The sequence below is a fragment of the Talpa occidentalis genome, unplaced genomic scaffold (genome assembly GCF_014898055.3).
Source record: "Talpa occidentalis isolate TD23 unplaced genomic scaffold, MPIMG_talOcc4v2.1 talOcc4.13, whole genome shotgun sequence".
Taxonomy (NCBI): Eukaryota; Metazoa; Chordata; class Mammalia; order Eulipotyphla; family Talpidae; genus Talpa; species Talpa occidentalis.
In genome coordinates, this window is record NW_023601322.1 from 66,279,087 (window position 1) to 66,297,652 (window position 18,566).

At 36.9% G+C, this 18,566-nt stretch overlaps 1 protein-coding gene across 1 annotated transcript in view; it reads right to left on the reverse strand.

Moving 5' to 3' along the window:
• NDFIP1 (Nedd4 family interacting protein 1) overlaps positions 1–18,566 on the reverse strand; it is a 48,972-nt gene that overhangs the window by 10,536 nt on the left and 19,870 nt on the right. The window contains exons 2-5 of the mRNA XM_037509053.2: positions 9,397–9,484; positions 5,860–5,990; positions 2,448–2,535; positions 1,459–1,583 (exon numbers count right to left, since the gene is read on the reverse strand). Of these exons, the coding sequence (XP_037364950.1) occupies positions 1,459–1,583; positions 2,448–2,535; positions 5,860–5,990; positions 9,397–9,484 (432 nt within the window). The remainder of the gene's footprint in view (positions 1–1,458; positions 1,584–2,447; positions 2,536–5,859; positions 5,991–9,396; positions 9,485–18,566) is intronic.

Here is an 18,566-nt window from a genome sequence, read left to right on the forward strand (position 1 = left end):
TCATTTTAATGAGACCTAATTTTATTCCTACCTCTTCAGTCATGCCTTGATCTTGAAAGCTTTATCATGTACAAAATGATCATCCCACTCCTGATCAATGGTTATTGAGAGCTTCTAGGTTTCCTTGCTCTTAAAGAGAAAACAGAAGAAACACTTCCCTTTCTTCTACTAAGCATTGTTGTGTTTTTGATGATTCCTGAAACTGTCATCATCAGCCTTAATTAACCTGAGAGGGGGGCAGCTATACCAAAATGCTGAGCAGAACATTACTTATTTCAGATGATATCAATTTAACCTCCCTATCAGGACTTATTTTCATGAGAGAATGACTTTTCCTACCATTCTTCAGGCCATTTTGTGCTAGGTTTCTGTTACTTACAGCCAAAGTCATCCTAACTAACACAAGTTGATTCAATTTTCAAAAATATGGTCAATTAAAAAATTTAGTGCAAAAAAAAGACTGTCAACTAATTTTATCTGTTTTCTGTTGGAGGCTTTTCATACTCAAAAGTTTAACAGTTTGAAAATTAAAATGCAGTCTTTTAGTTCTTAAGTAAAATTACAATTTAGATAATAAAAAAACCTCTTTAGGATTTGGGTTCTTAACCCAAAGTACATGTTTTAGATGAGTATGTATTAGCTGCTGGGACAAAAGTCCACAAGTTTTATCAGATTCTCAAAGGAATTTGGAATCTTCAACACGTTAACTGCTTTAGAATAAATATGGAAAACTCCAGTGGTCAGTCAATACCCATTCATTAGTTAATAATGTCAATGTATGATGAATATATTGGTTTTACCTACAAAACTGACAACAGCGATAAACTTATCTGAAATCATAGGATCAGATCTTACACAGCACAGTTTTAAGTTACTTCATGAGATTCTAATAAATGGGAACTCCCAAATGAGTGAAGATCTCTAATTTACTTTGCTATAAGGCCCACTAATAGAGTCAGTTGGTTGAACAGTTTGGTTCCCCAATCATTTTGGCATTATCAATGATGCCACAGAAAACCAATCCTGGAAGAGAAGAAGAGAGCAAGGAAGAATGGAGAAAAGAAGAAATGGAAGGAGAGAAGAAAGCTAGATTAAACTTCAGTAGAATTAGTGAGAGAAATGCCTGTTTCTGACAAGACACCAAAGAGGTGATATCCTTACTTTTTTATAAAGATAACCTATTTCAGAATGAACATATGTATTATAAATTAAAAACAGAGCTGAAGAATAACTTGTAAAATACCCTTGGACCACCAATATTCACTAGGTTTGACTATAAAATTTGTATGCAAAAACCAACTATAAATTATTTCAACTGAACTTCATGACCCCACAACAAAGACAAGCCAAAAATAATTTTAAATGGTAAGTCAAAGCAAGCAAATGAAAAACAAATATTCCAAGTCATTCAATTTATTGCTTCTGTACAGAATCCATCTTTCCTGATGTACAACTTACCCTGACGATCAGGATCCACTTAATTAAAGAGAGACCAAATCCTGAAATGGCCCCATACCTTCCTGCAGCTGAGGTGGTCAGGCAAAAAGACAGGAAAAACCCAATCCAGTTAAAGAGGAATGCCACTGTAAAAGCAGAGAGGAAAAAAAAGATGTCAGACATGTCCTGTCACCTGAAGATTCCTCACGGCGCCCTCTAGTCTTGGTTCAGCCAGCTCTGTACAACCCTTACCCCATGTCCCCAAAACACTGTCTTTCTGTCTTCTTCTTCCCAAAAGCAAACAACAAAAACACTATTTATATCTATTGTGATTCATTTTCAAAAATGTTTTAACTTTCACTAAACTATACTTACAACTTATGCACTTTACTTCATGTATTACAGTACAGTAAATAAAATAGATGCCTTGAACATTAAATTAGTGACCCCAAATTAACCTGATTCAAGACATTCATACTGCTGCTTCTATGAATTTTGACAACTTGCATAATGTCAAATCTAAAAGCACTGCATTTCCTCTTTTTAATACAGCAAATAAAAGAAATGGTTGCTCACTTCTAAATAAGACACATGAAAATGCAAAATAGCATCAAGGGAGGAAAATCCACTGACTTTGATATGAGAGAAAATAGAAGCTTGTAAAACAAAAGCATCGGAAAACAATACTTTAATTGCTGTCCTATAGGTAAGAGTAGGCACAGTGCTAAAGGGCTCCCTAGACCTGAAAGATGAGGCTTATCAGCTCTTGTGAACATGCAGAATCTCCATAACAGCATTAATTATATTTTACATAGGTATTCATAGAAACAGAAAACAAAAAGAAAGGATATTAACATTATTTTTAGAGTACTGAACTTCTCACTAAGAAGCATCAAATAAATATAATATTAAAATGTTAGCTCAAGTAGCTATTTTAAGTCAGTCAGATTCTCCCTTAATCCAAAGCACTCTAGTTTATACAAGTGATTCTGCTACATGTATGTACTTACTGAAAAAAGTTAACATGAAAATCCCATCGTTTCCTATCCTCAGCTGGTCAGCATCATCAAAATCATCCCGACCCACAAAATCCTCATCCTAAACAAAAGGGAAAAAATAAATTCATAAATAAATTCTTCCAAAGCAAATGAAAGACATCAAAAAATAGAGAAAGAAGAAAAAGTGAGTAACAGAAAATGTATTGCTCTGGCTCAATTCACAACTATGAGCATTAAGGCTCAGTATGTGCTAAAATGTTCACTTTGTGTTTTAAGTAAAAAATAAAATTAGAGAAATATCTTTATTCTATCTCCATAACTTTCTAAATGAATGGGATTGTTCATTTAAGAACCCAACTTTTTAAAAAATACACTTTTAAAATTCTAAATTCACAAAGAACTACTCAATTTTCCTTTTTTATATATATCTAAAGAAAAATTTTAAAATTTACTTACACACTGGGTGTAAACTATATAATACAACTTCTATTAGAGGCTATGTAGGGCGCAGAGTATTAATAATCTGTGGATTATTAAGGAGGTAAAACTGACTAACTCAAGTTCTTTATGAGACTAAACTTGGGAGGGGGGGTTGTATGATCATATATAAAGAATCTATAGGGCTGCCCACAGCTCAACTCCATAACCATTTGCATACATTAGTATAGAGGTCTATATCATCTTCACCTCCATTTTATTGAAAAATCCCTTCCATCCTAACTTGAAATTAATATTGCCAAGTCTAGAAGGAAGATTATTTTGATCAACATTGACACAATCATATGGAAGTTGACATTTTCAACTGATGTAAGTATGTGTTGATTTATTGAAAAATAATCAATATATACTTAAGAAGTGGTAGGCTTGTACACATTCCAATGAGGGTTCCTCAAAAAAACAGGGACAGAACACATTAGGGAGAATCAAAACTTGCCAAACAGGGGCTGAGAAATCCATATCAAAATGTCAACAGTGCTTCTCCTGGGGAATGGGAGCTAAAGTGAAAATGGCAGCTTCCATTTCTGACTTGGCACATTTCCTCTATTATGTGAAATTTTTATAAGAATGTGTTTTACATATTTTAAATACTAAGTACATAGTATTCTGACTTCATATTAGCAAAGAAAGACTTTGTCAAATTAGAAACTAATTCTGTTTTTTGTGTAACTTTTCAAAGATAAACTCCAAAAGTACATGAAAGTAATTTCTAATGATTTTATAAATGCCTTCTTACTGTTCTTACTGTTGTTGGTATCTCTTCTACAATAATTCTTCCTACAAATTGTTGCCAGTTTATATTTCTAAGACACCATACCACCTTTATGCTCAAAATCTGGAAGGATTCTCTAAGACCTACATATATGTCTAAATGCTTCAGTCTAGGGCCTCCCTGGTGGCGCAGAGGTTAGTCTCAGCACCATCAAGCTATCGCCAGCCACTATGGCATAAGTTTGATCCCCCATCAGTGCGCTAACCCACAAGACACAGCAGACCTGTCTCACCTGCTGCTCCCCTCAGCAGTATATTTCAGTGGATCTACTTGTTATATTTCCCACTCTGTCTCGGCAAATCCTCACTCCCTGCACCTATGGCCTACACCCCAGTTCTTGTATGCATAAATAAATAAAAAATAAATCTTAAAAAAAAAAAAAAAGCTTTAGTCTAGCAATCAGAGAATTCTATAACCCACATTTCTGGTCACAAAATCTTTGCTCAAGTAAAACCAATTATTACGTCCATAGAACGTACCCTGCACCTAGCTGAATTACACCTACTTTCTGAATTTTCCCTATGGTATGTTCTTATCCATCAAAACTCAGGGCCCACTTCAAATCATATCCTCTCCATGATACACCGTAAAAAGTCAGGCTTCCTAATGCTCACTGCTCTTGTGCTGCTTAGATATGGGTATCTCTGGGACTTTTCTCCAGTGGGAAATTAGCTCTTGCATGTCAGAACACTTACCTTATACAAAGTTTTCTACCTATCCATGGCAAAGTACATAGCATCTTGTATTAAAAATAAGTGTTCTATACATATTTGCTGAACATTTTAAGAGGTTCCTAAATGTAAATATTTGTCAAATGAAAGTATTGTAAAGAGTTCTGTGATAAACCAGAGCTAATCTGGTCTACACCCATGGACAGTTACCCTGTGTATATCTCAACAGGTCTACAGAGTACTATGTGGCATACTTTTAGACTTTGAAGTCTACAAGACATGGGTTGATCACTCTCATCTCTTCTACTTACTAGCTTATGGCCTCAGGCAAATTACTTAACCTCTCTGGGCCACAGTTTTTGCATCTGTAAAATGAAAACAATTAGTTTCTACCTTTCAGATTACCGTAAGAATTGGAAACAATATACAAAATATATAAAAGCACCAAGCACAATACCAAGTATGTCCAACACATGATTTTTATATTATGACTGTCTATTGAGACAGTAAGCTTCATAAGGGTTCTTAGTTTCTCCCTGGAACCTGCAAGAACTGAATGCACATCACCATGTAGTATCAGCCTAGGTTTATAAACTATTATTTCTGCCAAGCAGGTGTTTTAGAAGCTCTACACATTTAATAGGTGCAATATGTAAATAATTCACTACCCTAAGGTTAGAACCTTTGGGGGTCTATGTCATCACATGGCCCAGACTGAGTTTTTGTTTTTGTTCTTATCTTTCACTAGTTTCCTACTGGATGGAAGACCTAACATGATCACTATACATTTCTGGGGACTGGATCCTCTCATTCTTCCAACATCTGGCCCAAGGCCCCTCCTGCATCAACTTCAACCTGGATGAATACTTGTGAAGCTACAATTACATCATGTATAGATGACATCAAAAATGTCCCCACTTTCCCAACTCTGGCTGGTTTACATCACACCCCATGAATCAAAATCAAGACAGATACAATCTAAATTCACTATGCCCTAAAGATGGTATGGTCTGGACTGCTGGAGGCACAAGGTTCATCTAGTTGATGATTAGGGCGCATTTGTGAATTTAATTCTATGAAGATACATTTATTTATTCTATCCAAAGATCTCCCTAGCAACTATACACCAAAATAATAAGTGTGTAGCATCAAGGCAAATACAGTGTTATATCCTAAATCAGCTCTTGATCCAAGATGTTTCAGCCATCTCAGGGGAACTGAGAAAGTGGTGGCAGTAGCTGAAATACAGGGAAAATGAACTGGCTTCATTAGTGATTTTTTTGTCCATTTGTACCTTTTACTTCATCATTTTCTGGAAGAGATAAAGGTTTACTATCCCAAAAGAAAAAGTACTTGAGTTTTAAAAATTAGCTGTAGTTTTCACTAATCAATACCATTACAAGTCATAAATAATAAATCAAAATTGGAAAATGAACTAATTCCCATAAAGCAGTCACAAAGTAACATGATAAATTGTCCTTACTCTTCCAGGAACCAAAGGGATAGTAGCTTCAGCCTTGGTTCTCTCAGCTTCATCATAACTGGGCAGTGTTGTTGCCACATTGTACGATGGAGGCTTTGGAAACCCAGACTCATCTTTGTAGTCAAAATATGCTGCAGAATAAAAAGGAAGTCACAATTACTGGATGTTCAGCTGAACTGAAGAACAAAAGGTGTTCCACTATCTCTGGCCGAAAAACCTAGCCCTTTCTTTAATAGTGTATCTACATTAATTGAATCAAAACATATTTATAGATGAATATAAGACCCAGGGAGTGATGTTTTTAATTTATCCATTTTTCAATTATTAAAATTTCTGATTCACTTTGCCTTCCCATCCAAATGCTTTTGAACACTTTTCTGTGTGTTAAATATGGTGTGCTCACAAAAGGCATTAAATATTAATAGTGACATAAGGAAACACTTAAGCTGAAAATAATTCATGTATGTTTGTAAATCTGAACCATAGTTTCCTCCACTTGCAAATATGAAAATCAACTTTCAAAAAACTTAAAATTTATCTCTTACAAGTTAATTTTGGTAATTGATTCTTTCACATTATTTTACCATGTATTATGTTCTATGATATGCATACAGTAACTTAATCCAGTTACAGAACCATTATTTATCTGCATTTTAAGTCTTTCAGTTCCTCTTTTTTATGCTGTGTCTTCACTGGCCTTTATTATCAGAAGAGAACTATTTACAAATGGATTGAATATCTACACACAGTTTTGGAGAAAAACAACAACAACATGAATTTTGATAAAATCCTGTAGCACATCAAGATTAATGCTTCTCATTCCTTCCCCTCCCCTTCAGTTAGTTGTAATTAACTTCCAAAATTTTTATTGTGCTATATTATTAATATTAGCAGTCAAAATAATTCACTTCATTAAAAGAAAATAAAGGGAGAAAATTTTATTGTTTTTGACATGGTCAGAAAAAGCATTTAATAAAGTTGAACACCTAAAGTATTTAGCAAACTAGAAATAAAAGGAAACTTCCTTAATTGGATCACAAATCTTTACAAAAAACTTGTAATAGTAGACATCACAATAATGGTGAATTATTAAAAACTTTCTCTCCTAAAATTAGAGAATTAGACAAAAATACCACTATCATCACTTCTAATCAAACAATATCTTAGATGTCCTCCTACTTGGTGCAATATAGTAATAAATGGAAATAAAAGATTGAGAAGGAGAATATAAATTGATTTAATCAAGGATGGTGTGCAAAATGGGATGGCATGGGAAAAATGCAAGAGTATCTACAGGCAAGCTATTAGAATTAATATATGAATTTAACAAAGAGTCTGGATATATAGTTAATATTAACCATTAACTGTACTTCCATATACAAGCAACAAATACAATAAAGAGAAATTACATATGGACTGTATACAATAAGCACCAAAATACAACAAATTCCCAGAAATTCATCTCTAATAAAAGATGTAAAAGACCTCTATAGTGAAAATGATAAATTATTGAAATTAAAGAAGTCCTCAATAAATGAAGGGCTATGTAATGCTTACAGGTTGGAAGACACAGTATTATAAAGATGTTAATTCACTTCAAAAAGATCTATAGATTCTGTGCAATCCAAAATAAAATCTAGCAGCATTTCTGTATACTTTGTTCCATTTTGTGGAAATTGAAAGACTGATTTAAAAATGGACATAAAATGCATAAAGTCAAAGAGAAACAAAGCAATATTGAATGAAAAAGTTGAAGAACCTACACTACCAGATATCAAGATTATAAACCTCAAGAAGTAGGCAGCAGGGCTTCCCCGGTGGTGCAGCGGTTGAGCGCTGGGTTGCGAAGCTGCCCGCGGCCTCTGCGGCGCCGGTTCGATCCCCGGCTGCTCCCCGGCCACCGGAGGAGGGTCCCACATGGTGCTCAGACCTCTCCTGCCGCCCGCTGCTCCCCTCAGCAGTGTACTTCGGTCCTTCTGCCTGCTCTGCTTCCTGCTCTGACTCTGGTGAATTCTCTCACCCTCCCGCGCTTCTGACTGTACCCAGTGCTTGTATAAACAAACAAACAAACAAATAAATAAAACATGCCTCTATTAAAAAAAAAAAAAAAAAAAAAAGTAGGCAGCAGCTCTCCTGCCCACCCGTGACTGTGCAGGTCTCTCTTTTAACAACAAACCTGTCCCTTTCAGGGCAGTTCTTTCTGCCTGGTTGTGTTTGTGCAATTGTCCTTTATTCTTCTCTCCCTTTTATGATAGACCTGTCCTTTGGATATTAAAAAAAAGTAATAAACCTCTAGAGTTAAGGCAGTAAGGTGGGGGCACAAAAATAAGCAGACCAAAGAAAAGAATGAGTAAGAAAAAGATAAATATATATAGTCACCTGATTTAATAGGTGACAATGCAGTACACTGCAGAAAGAATGGTCTTTTCAATAGATGGTGATGAACCAACTGCATATCCATATCAAAAAACAAATTAATCCTGGCCACTACCTCACAGTATACAGAACAAACCACTCTAATGGAATGCAGACTGTAAATGGGAAAAATTAGAGATCAAAACTTTTAGAAGAAAACAGGAAAATGTGTTAATTGAAACTAACACAGCCACCTAATTCAATGTCAAAATTACTAGTGAGCATACATATATTTACAAATACACATGCGTAATATATACTTGTACATATTATAACAATACTCCATACGTAATTTCCTTAAAAATTTCTTTTTACTTTTAATCAAATCATACCAAGACACATTAGAAATTTAAATGAACAACTGGAATCGGCATGTTACCACAGAAATTCTAAATATGTGAATAAAACCAATACCTTAATATCTTAAGTTGAGAGAAATAACATTTTTATTTCCCTATTGCAACTATTTTGCAAACCAATTTCATCAGTATAGATACCTCACATTATCTTGTTTCCATTAGTAGTTTAGTATGACAATCTTTTGAGTTTATTGAGCACCTTAAAAACAAGAAAACCCCAGTATTTATTAGGTTGGCCAAATTCATATACCACAAATTAAACCATAGATAAAGTGAGTACAGAAAATAAAGATTTGTGCTTCTCCCCTCTAACATGTGTGTGCCATTCTGCATCTAAGCAATTTTTCCAAATGGACTGATCGGTACACACAGTGAGCAATGTTAATTTAACAATGAAGGGGAGAAAGGCACTTCTGGTCATTTTAGAGATTTCCCCTCAAAAAGTAAAAGAACAAAACTCAGGTGATCACCTGGTTTCTGAATTTCTACTTCAGAAATTTTACATTAATAATCTGTTGGAATGAAATTGAGTCCCATAAAAAGCCACATTCATACCTCAAAAAACAAACAAAAAAAAGCCAGACCGAAATGGGTTTTTCTCTGTTTTTCAGGATAGTGACTTTTTTTTCACTTTGGGCTACACACTAAAAATAATATAAAAGGCTTCTTGAAGAAAGTTGAAGCAAAAGCAAACACCAACAAAGACCGAACAAGTCTATGTTTAAGTGACAAGAGTTCAGCTGTCACCCAGCCGGGTACCCACCTGCACTCTCTGCAGAGATGCTGCTGTATGGTGGAGGAGCATCACCTGTGACCTGTTCCGGTTCCCCAGGCTCTTCCTCATTCTGCAACTAAATACAAATGTCAGATTTTAATGCAAGTATAAAGCCAGTGAGACAGAGAAGAACTGAAAACTGGAATAGCCCTTTTTGGAAACTATGCAATATGCTTCAAGAGCCTTAAAATGTGCAATTTCTTTACAAAGTAACCTGTTCCCAGGAATCTGTTCTAAGCTATAACCAGAGAAAGGGGCAAAGAAGGTAGATGTACTGATAAATGCTACTAAGCAAAAATTAGAAACAATCTATATTCCAATTATAGGGGACTTAAATAAAGTATAGTTCATCTCACAAAGGACTACTAAGCAGTCATAAAAAATAAAAATGAAGAATATTGATCAGATATTCATTCATGATGTACTGTTACATAAAGTAAAATTTACCAAATACCGTACATCATATAATTTGGTTTTGAAAGCAATATATGATGGAGAGAAGACCTAAGAAGACAGACATTTACAATTTACACTGTTTATCTCTATGCAATTTCCCTTTCTGCTGTCGATACATATGTTCTTCTTTGTAATGAACATTTATCATTTACATATATATTTTTAAAAATCCACTTTTATTTATTTATACATACAAGAACTGGGGTCCTGGCAAGAGGTGGAGTAGGGGAAGGTGTGAGAAGATCCGCTAGAGACAGAATGGGGAGCAGAACAGGTGGATCCACTGAAATACACTGCCAAGGGGGCTGGGATCGAAGCCAGGCTACAGCAGCAATAGCGTTGAGACTTAACCCCTGCACCACCAGGGAGGCTTCATTTACACATTTTTTAATTAAAAAAAAAAATCTAACAATCTGTGAAGACAAAGACAAATCATGGCAAACCATGGTTTGCATTATATTTAATTTGCACATAAAATTAAAATTAAATAATTGAGACATCTATGAAAACATAAAATTCTACCTAATTCTACATATAATATTTATCAATGTTGCTTCCTTCTTCCCTATCTCAGCAACTATCTCAAATTTATACCTGCAGTTAGTTTTAAGGATTCACATTGAAAGTATGTCTTCCTGACATCAACGGTTTGGGCAGTTTACCCAACTCATCTTAGTAGAACAAAGACATTTAAGTTTTCCAGTGTGATAATACACTATAGCTCATTAAAAAAGTAAATCAGCTGAGACTGGAAGTCAATTCACACAGTAATAGGAGAGTAATAATAGTACTTCTTGAGGGGAGGGTGTCTGAGATCTAGCTATATAGTACACAGTGATTTAAAGAGCCAACTGACCACTCAGAAAATACACATTCCTTTAAACCAACTGCTACAAAGAACTCTACCTTGAACTGAAACAGAAAAAGAGAGCCTGAACTATCATAACACGAACAGACGTCCTTAATTCATTAAAGCTTAACCAGCCAGCTCAGTCTCCAATCCTTAATGCCAGTCAAAATCAGAAGCCTATAAAACTCTGATTAATACTGAGAAGTCAGTTTCAAATAAATTCTGGTGCCTAACTTCTCACCAACATCTACCATCTGGGCACATTTTTCTGAACCCTACCAATCTAAGCTTTTGGCACTCTCAAGATATCTGTACTGCAAGATGAATTTCTTTTTAAAGGAAAGCATATGGGCAAATGAGCTATAAAGTCATATGTCCCTGGATCCCAAATCAGTAAATTATTTAGAGTTTCTGGGGCCATGGTTCACTTGAGATACTTTTACATTATCTGGAGCCCTAAAAAAGGCTATTCTCAGTCTACTCCTATCTTACCACTCTTGTGCCTGGGAAGGTTCCCGAAAGAAGCAAAGGAATTAGCTCCAAGAACAGAGGCAGGGGCCTCCCTGGTGGCGCAGTGGGTTGAGTGCGGGGCTGTGAAGCTGTCCACAGCCTCTGCAGTGGGGGTTCGATTCCTGGCGGCCAGGGAGCAACCCACATGGCACAGCAGATCTCTCTCCTGTCTCGCCCACTGCTCCCCACAGCAGTATTTTTGGTCCATCTGCCTGTTCTGCTCCCAGCTCTGTCTCTGGTGAATTCTCTCACCCTCCTGCGCCTCTGGCCTGTACCCCAGCCCTTGTATAAATAAATCTTTTAAAAAAAAAAAGAACAGAGGCAGATGTGAACTTTCCAAACAGGTTGCTTTGATATACTGGAGCCTTTATTTAAACTTTTTATGTTGTGAGTATGGTTGGTAAAAAACAAAACAAAAAACGTCACCTCTACATAATTTAGCTTTTAGTACGAAGTGTGACAATTCTCAGAAATACTTAAGTCCAGAGAATAAAGAGATCTTTTATGCCAGTTATCTACAAGATAAGTTGTCTGTCTCTTAGCAATGTGGAAATGTGAAATTTGATCATCCCACAACACGGTAACAGATAACAGAACAAAGAAATTAAAACCCTCTCAAAAACCCCCATGTTCTCTTCAATGAGAAAAAAAAAATTTTGCAGGTCAATTTATTCTCCATTAAAATTCACCATTTTAGAATCAAGCACTAACATTGTTTCCAAGTAAAAAATCCATGACAAGTATGGAGGACATCCCAAGTCTGGGTTGTTTCTATAACACTGGTGTTAAGAGTCCATCAAAAAAGGTATTCAAAAAAATTATATACTGTGGGAAGAAAAGAGACAATCACCTTCAAAAATTATTTAGTGACTACCATCTGCTGAAATAATAATTTGGTTAAGCAATAGAACCCCAAAGATATATCTATATATATATATATATCAATATTACATTTTTTTTTAAGATTTAAAAAATTTTTTTTTAAATTTATTTATACAAGCACTGGGCACAGTCAGAAGCACAGGAGGGAGAGAGAATTCACCAGAGCCAGACCAGAGAGCAGAACAGGCAGACCGATGAAGTACACTGCTGAGGGGAGCAGCAGGTGGCAGGAGAGGTCTGTGTGCCATGTGGGACCCCAGCGGCCGAGGATCGAACCGGTGCTGCAGAGGCTACAGGCAACTTTGCAGCCCAGCGCTCAACCACTGCACCACTGGGGAGGCCCTATTAATATTACATTTTTAATTTTTTTAATTTTTTTTTATAGAGGCATGTTTTATTTATTTATTTTATTTGTTTGTTTTGTTTTTTGTTTATACATGCACTGGGTACAGTCAGAAGCGCGGGAGGGTGAGAGAATTCACCAGAGCCAGAGTGGGGAGCAGAGCAGGCAGAAGGACTGAAGTACACTGCTGAGGGGAGCAGTGGGCGGCAGGAGAGGTCTACTCGCCCGCCATGTGGGATCCTCCTCCGGTGGCCGGGGAGCAGGCGGGGATCGAACCGGCGCTGCAGAGGCCACGGGCAGCTTCGCAACCCAGCACTCAACCGCTGCGCCACCGGGGAGGCCCAATATTACATTTTTAAAAGATTTATGTATGCATACAAGAACTGGGGTGTAAGCCAAAGGGTATGGGGGGTGAGAGGATTCACCAGAGACAGTGGGGAGCAGAACAGGCAGATTTACTGAAATACACTGCTGAAGGGAGCAGCAGGAGAGGCAGGAGAGGTCTACTGCGCCATGTGGGTTGCTCCCTGGCTGTCTGGAGATCGAACTCCTGTTGCAGTGGCTGTCATAAGCTTGATAGTGCTGTGCTTAACCCCTGTGCCACCAGGGAAGCCCAATATTACATTTTAGAGCCACCTACAGCCATTAATTTGGCTCTGCCAGCTAAACCAGGCAGGCATTCGTTAATCTAGAGTAGGCTTATCTACAAAGATGTAAAATTGGTTACTTGGTTCCAAAACATATTTCTAAGGTTCCCCTTTTCTGTCCCTGCAAACGGTTCCTGTGCAGCCTCTGCTGTCAAATCCTTGAGGCTCTGGGATCGTCAGAGTCTGTCTCCTGGGGTTCTTTTAGAAAGGGAGGCTAGAGTTGGGAAGATGCCCAGTCTCTTCTGTCAGTTTGGTCCGTGGGAGCCCAAGGACAATTTACCTGTCACAGAATCTTGGTTGTAGGAGATACCATAAAGGGCAGGTTTGAAAAATGGTGGGACCTTGTGCTCTTTCCCTGCACTGTGCTGTGGGGAGGTTGACAGGGGAAAAAAAAAAAAAAAAAAAAAAAGCTTTTGGGGACTGAATTCATTCCTGACCTTTTTTTTTTTTTTAACTCTCTTCAATTTTACTTATTTCCAAGTAAAATTTATTTTTTTAATATTTTATTTTATATAATTCTTACAAATTTTTTCATCTTTGCACAATGTATGCATTTTCATTTTGGTTATATTCCCCATACAATTGTACCTCCCCCCTTATTTTGACTCTAGTCCTTCCTTTTCTCACCCCTCCCTACCCCCCCCCCACCCGTAGTGTGTCTCTGGTTTATAGTTGCTTGTTGATATTGGTTTTTACTTTGTATTGATTAGTTTTTTTCCTGGTCTCTTATTTAGGTTTTCTAAATTCCTGCTATGAGTGAGACCATCCAGTATTTTTCTTTTTCTTTCTGACTTATTTCGCTGAGCATGATCCCTTCTAGCTCCATCCATGATTCTGCAAACTGCATGTGTTTATCTTTTTTGATTGCTGAGTAATATTCCATTGTGTATATGTACCACATCTTCTTCTTCTTTAAATATTTATCTATTTATTTATGCAAGCACTGGGTACAGTCAGAAGTGCGGGAGGGTGAGAGAATTCACCAGTGCCAGAGTGGGGAGCAGAAAAGGCAGAAGGACAGAAGTACACTGCTGAGGGGAGCAGAGGGCGGCAGGAGAGGTCTGCGTGCCATGCGGGACTCTCCTCCGGTGGCCGGGGAGCAGCCGGGGATTGAACAGGCGCTGCAGAGGCTGCAGGCCGCTTCGCAACCCAGCACTCAACCGCTGTGCCACTGGGGAGGCCCTGTACCACACCTTCTTGATCCAGTCATCTATTTTGGGACATTTGGGTTGCTTCCATAGCTTAGCTATTGTAAATAGTGCTGCTATAAACATAGGGGTGCAGGTGCCCTTTGGAATTACTGTTTCTGTGTCATTTGGGTAAATACCTAGGAGTGGAATTGCTGGATCATATGGAAGCTCTATGTTTAGTAGTTCAAGAAATCTCCACACAGCTCTCCATAGTGGTTGGACAGTTTGCACTCCTACCAGCAGTGCAGGAGAGTTCCTTTTTCTCCACAACCTCGCCAATATTTGTTACTAGTTTTTTTAATATGTGCCATTTTCACTGGTGTGAGATGGTATCTCATTGTAGTTTTGCTTTGCATTTCCCTGATTACAAGTGATGTTGAACATTTTTTCATATGCCTGTTGGCCATCTGCAGTTCTTCTTCAGAGAAGTTTCTTTTTAGCTCTTCTGCCCATTTTTTGACTGGATTATTTTCTCCAAGTAAGATTTAAATGGCATTGTTTGTCCTACATGGAATTATACAATTTCTTATACATACAATATAAAGTGCTGAGTTTGGTACAAAACTACTTTTGTTTTGATCTTTACTATACTCCCACTGCTGTGCCCTCACCTCCACTGTCCTGATCACCAATTTTATGAGTAGATTCTATCATGGCTTCCCAGAAGAAGCCTAAAACTCTCATGTTCCCACTTTAGATATATCATAAACTACTATGGGGCCTCTTGGCTTGAAATATTCAATTCTCTGAATATTTACCTACAGCAAATCTAAAGTAAAGGGGTTTTCCGAATAGCCAAAGCTCTCCTGAAAAAAAAGAGAAGGGAATGGAGGCATCACACTCCCAGACTTCAAACTATACTACAAAGCCATAATCATCAAAACTGCATGGTATTGAAACAAGAACAGACATACAGACTAATGGAATCGAATAGAAAATCCAGAAATAAACCCACAGATTTATGATCAACTAATCTTTGACAAAGAAGCAAAGACTATGCATTGGAGCAAAGAAAGTTTGTTCAATAAATGGTGCTGGGAAAACTGGGTTGCTACATGCAAAAGAATGAAGCTTGAGCACTACCTCACACCATACACAAAAATCAACTCAAAATGGATTAAAGAACTAGACATAAGACCTGAAACCATAAAATACATAGAAGGAAATATAGGCGAAACACTACATGATATTCACATCAAAGACATCTTTATAGACACATCACCCAAAGCAGTGATAGTGAAGGCAAAGATAAACAGCTGGGACTACATCAAATTAAAAAGCTTCTGCACAGCAAAAGAGACAATAACAAAAACAAAGAGAAACCCCACCAACTGGGAGAACATTTTTGCACACAACACTAATGATAAAGGACTGATCACAAAAATCTGCAAAGAGCTGATGAGACTCAACAACAACAAAGAAAATAATCCAGTCAAAAAATGGGCAGAAGAGCTAAAAAGAAACTTCTCTGAAGAGGAAATGCAAATGGCCAACAGGCATATGAAAAAATGTGCAACATCACTTGTAATCAGGGAAATGCAAATCAAAACTACCATGAGATACCATCTTACACCAGTGAGAATGGCACATATTAAAAAAACTAGCAACAACAAATGTTGGCGAGGGTGTGGAGAAAAAGGAACTCTTCTGCACTGTTGGTGGGAGTGCAAAATGGTCCAACCACTATGGAGAGCTGTGTGGAGATTTCCGGACCTACTAAACATAGAGCTTCCATATGATCCAGCAATTCCATTCCTAGGTATTTACCCAAAGGACACAGAAACATCAATTCCAAAGAACACCTGCACCCCTATGTTTATAGCAGCACTGTTTACAATAGCTAAGCTTTGGAAACAGCCCAAATGCCCAAAAATAGATGAATGGATCAAGAAGATGTGGTACATATATACCATGGAATATTACTCAGCATTCAAAAAAGATAAACACATGCAATTTGCAGCAACATGGATGGCGCTGGAAGGGATCATGCTCAGCGAAATAAGCGAGAAAGAAAAAGAAAAATACCGGATGGTCTCACTCATAGCAGGAATCTAAAAAACTTAAATAAGGGACCAGGAAAATGAATAACTATAAGAAAGTGAAAATCAAAATCAACAAAAAAACTATGAACCAGAGACACTTTTTGGGGGGTGGCGTGCAGGAGGGGAGGGACTGGGGTCAGAATGGGGGGGTTGCAATTGTATGGGGAATATAAAAATAAAATTTATTATTTAAAAAAAAAATAAAGTAAAGGGGTTTCTTTCCTTCTTACCTTTCTCTGTAGCCTATCTATGCTATTGCTATTAGAAAGAAATGTATTTTAGCAAAACAAAAGTTTAAAGAATCTCTGATTCAAAAATGATACAAAGCTCTAGTAATAGAAGCAAACTTGAATTCAACAAGTTTAAAGACACTCATACCCTACAGCATTAAAATTCTTACTTGCGTACCCCAATTCCCCAGCAAGAAGGTTTATCACTACCTTCCCCTAAGTAATTCTAAAGATGACCTTCAATTTAGAAATACGCTGCTTTTGAGCAATAGCGGAGTCAGGGTTGGGATTAGGTAAGCAAGGGCCAATGTTCACAATTTTACTGACTGCAGTCCCTAAAAGTACATAAAACTCATTCTTGGATTTTGGGACCCATTTATGTTTCCTGTACTTTTCTCTTATTTTCTAAGAATTGGAGAACAACAAAGAATGCTATTAAACAAGAAAAACCACCCCAAACCCATAAATCCTTATAACTCAAAAGTCAAGCAAGCACAGAAATTAGGAGAAAAATAATGTTGAATTATCCAATAATGAATCAGTCATTTTTTTTCTTTGTGAGTTATAGTTAAAGAGCAAGAAAATTTATGTAAGTTTTGAAGCCCTTCTTTAAATTATTAACAATAAGTCTCAAAAAGTCCTGGCTCAATGCCTGAACTCTAGTTTGAAATGTTATTTCCTACTTCTAATTTTAGAGTTTATTTCTAAAACTTTTACCTTAAAATGCAATTTTTAAACCTCTCATTACCAACCCACTACTTCTACATACTCTTTAAATGTTACCAAACGAGACAGTATAATTACCAGAAAGAAAACAGCACATTTCTTTGGGTAAACAACTGAGTATGCTGTTTCACTCTGTTATTCAGAAACAGCAAGGTTTGTGAGCACTATAAATTTTCTACTGCCTATAGGCTATAGTTTTTTATAGTATATTAACTGTAAACTGTATTATTATAATATACCCAATTTCTTTACATGCAAGTACAGTTCTCTATTAAATTGCTATTAATAAGGAGGGCATTTAAAATAAGGTAAGTGATTCCAACATAGAAAACCAATGTTAAAAAGACAATCTAATTTAAGGGCCTCCTTGGTGGTGCAAGGGGTTAAGACGCAACCTATGAAGCTTTCCACAATCTCTGCAGCAGGAGTTTGATCCCTGGCCGGCCAGGGAGCAACCCAGATGGCGTAGCAGACCTCTCCTGACTCGCCTGCTGCTCCCCTCAGCAGTGTACTTTGGTCAATCTGCCTGTTCTGCTTCCCACTCTGTCTCTGGTGAATCCTCTCACCTCACCCTCCACACCTCTGGCCTGTAGCCCAACTCTTACATGCATAAATAAATAAATCTTTAAAAATAAAAAAGACAATCTGATTTAAAAACGGACAAAAAATTCTAATACAGTTCTTTTAAAAAGATATACATATTGCCTGTAGACACAATCCACAGTCATCAGAGAAATACAGATCAAAACTATGAGATATTACTTCACACCCATTCAAAAAAAAAGGGGGGGTGGTTGGGGGATGACCGTGTGAGAATTGAAATACATTTTCACAGAAAAATTTGCATGTGACTATTCATAGCAGGATTATTTATAACAGCCAAAATGCTTATAAGGTAATAAAAGGACAAACAAAATATGGTATATATCCATACAAAAGGCTGTCCTGGAATAATCTAGCCTATCCAGAAGAGCACTGATAGATGCTACAACATGGATGAACATTATGCTCAGCAAATGAAGCCAGTAACAAAAGATGATATATTGTATATGAGTCTGTTTATATAAAATGTCCAGAAAAGGCATATCCAATAGAGACAGAAAGTAGATTAATGGTTGCCAGGTGTAGGGGAGGGAAGGAAGGTGAGGGACTAACTTTTGTTTCCTTTGGGGTCATAAAATTAATGCTAATGGTTGCAAAATCTTGTGACTACAGTAAAAATTATTAAGTCCCACATTTTAAAAGGGTGAATTCTAAGGTATATGAACAATATTTTAAAAAA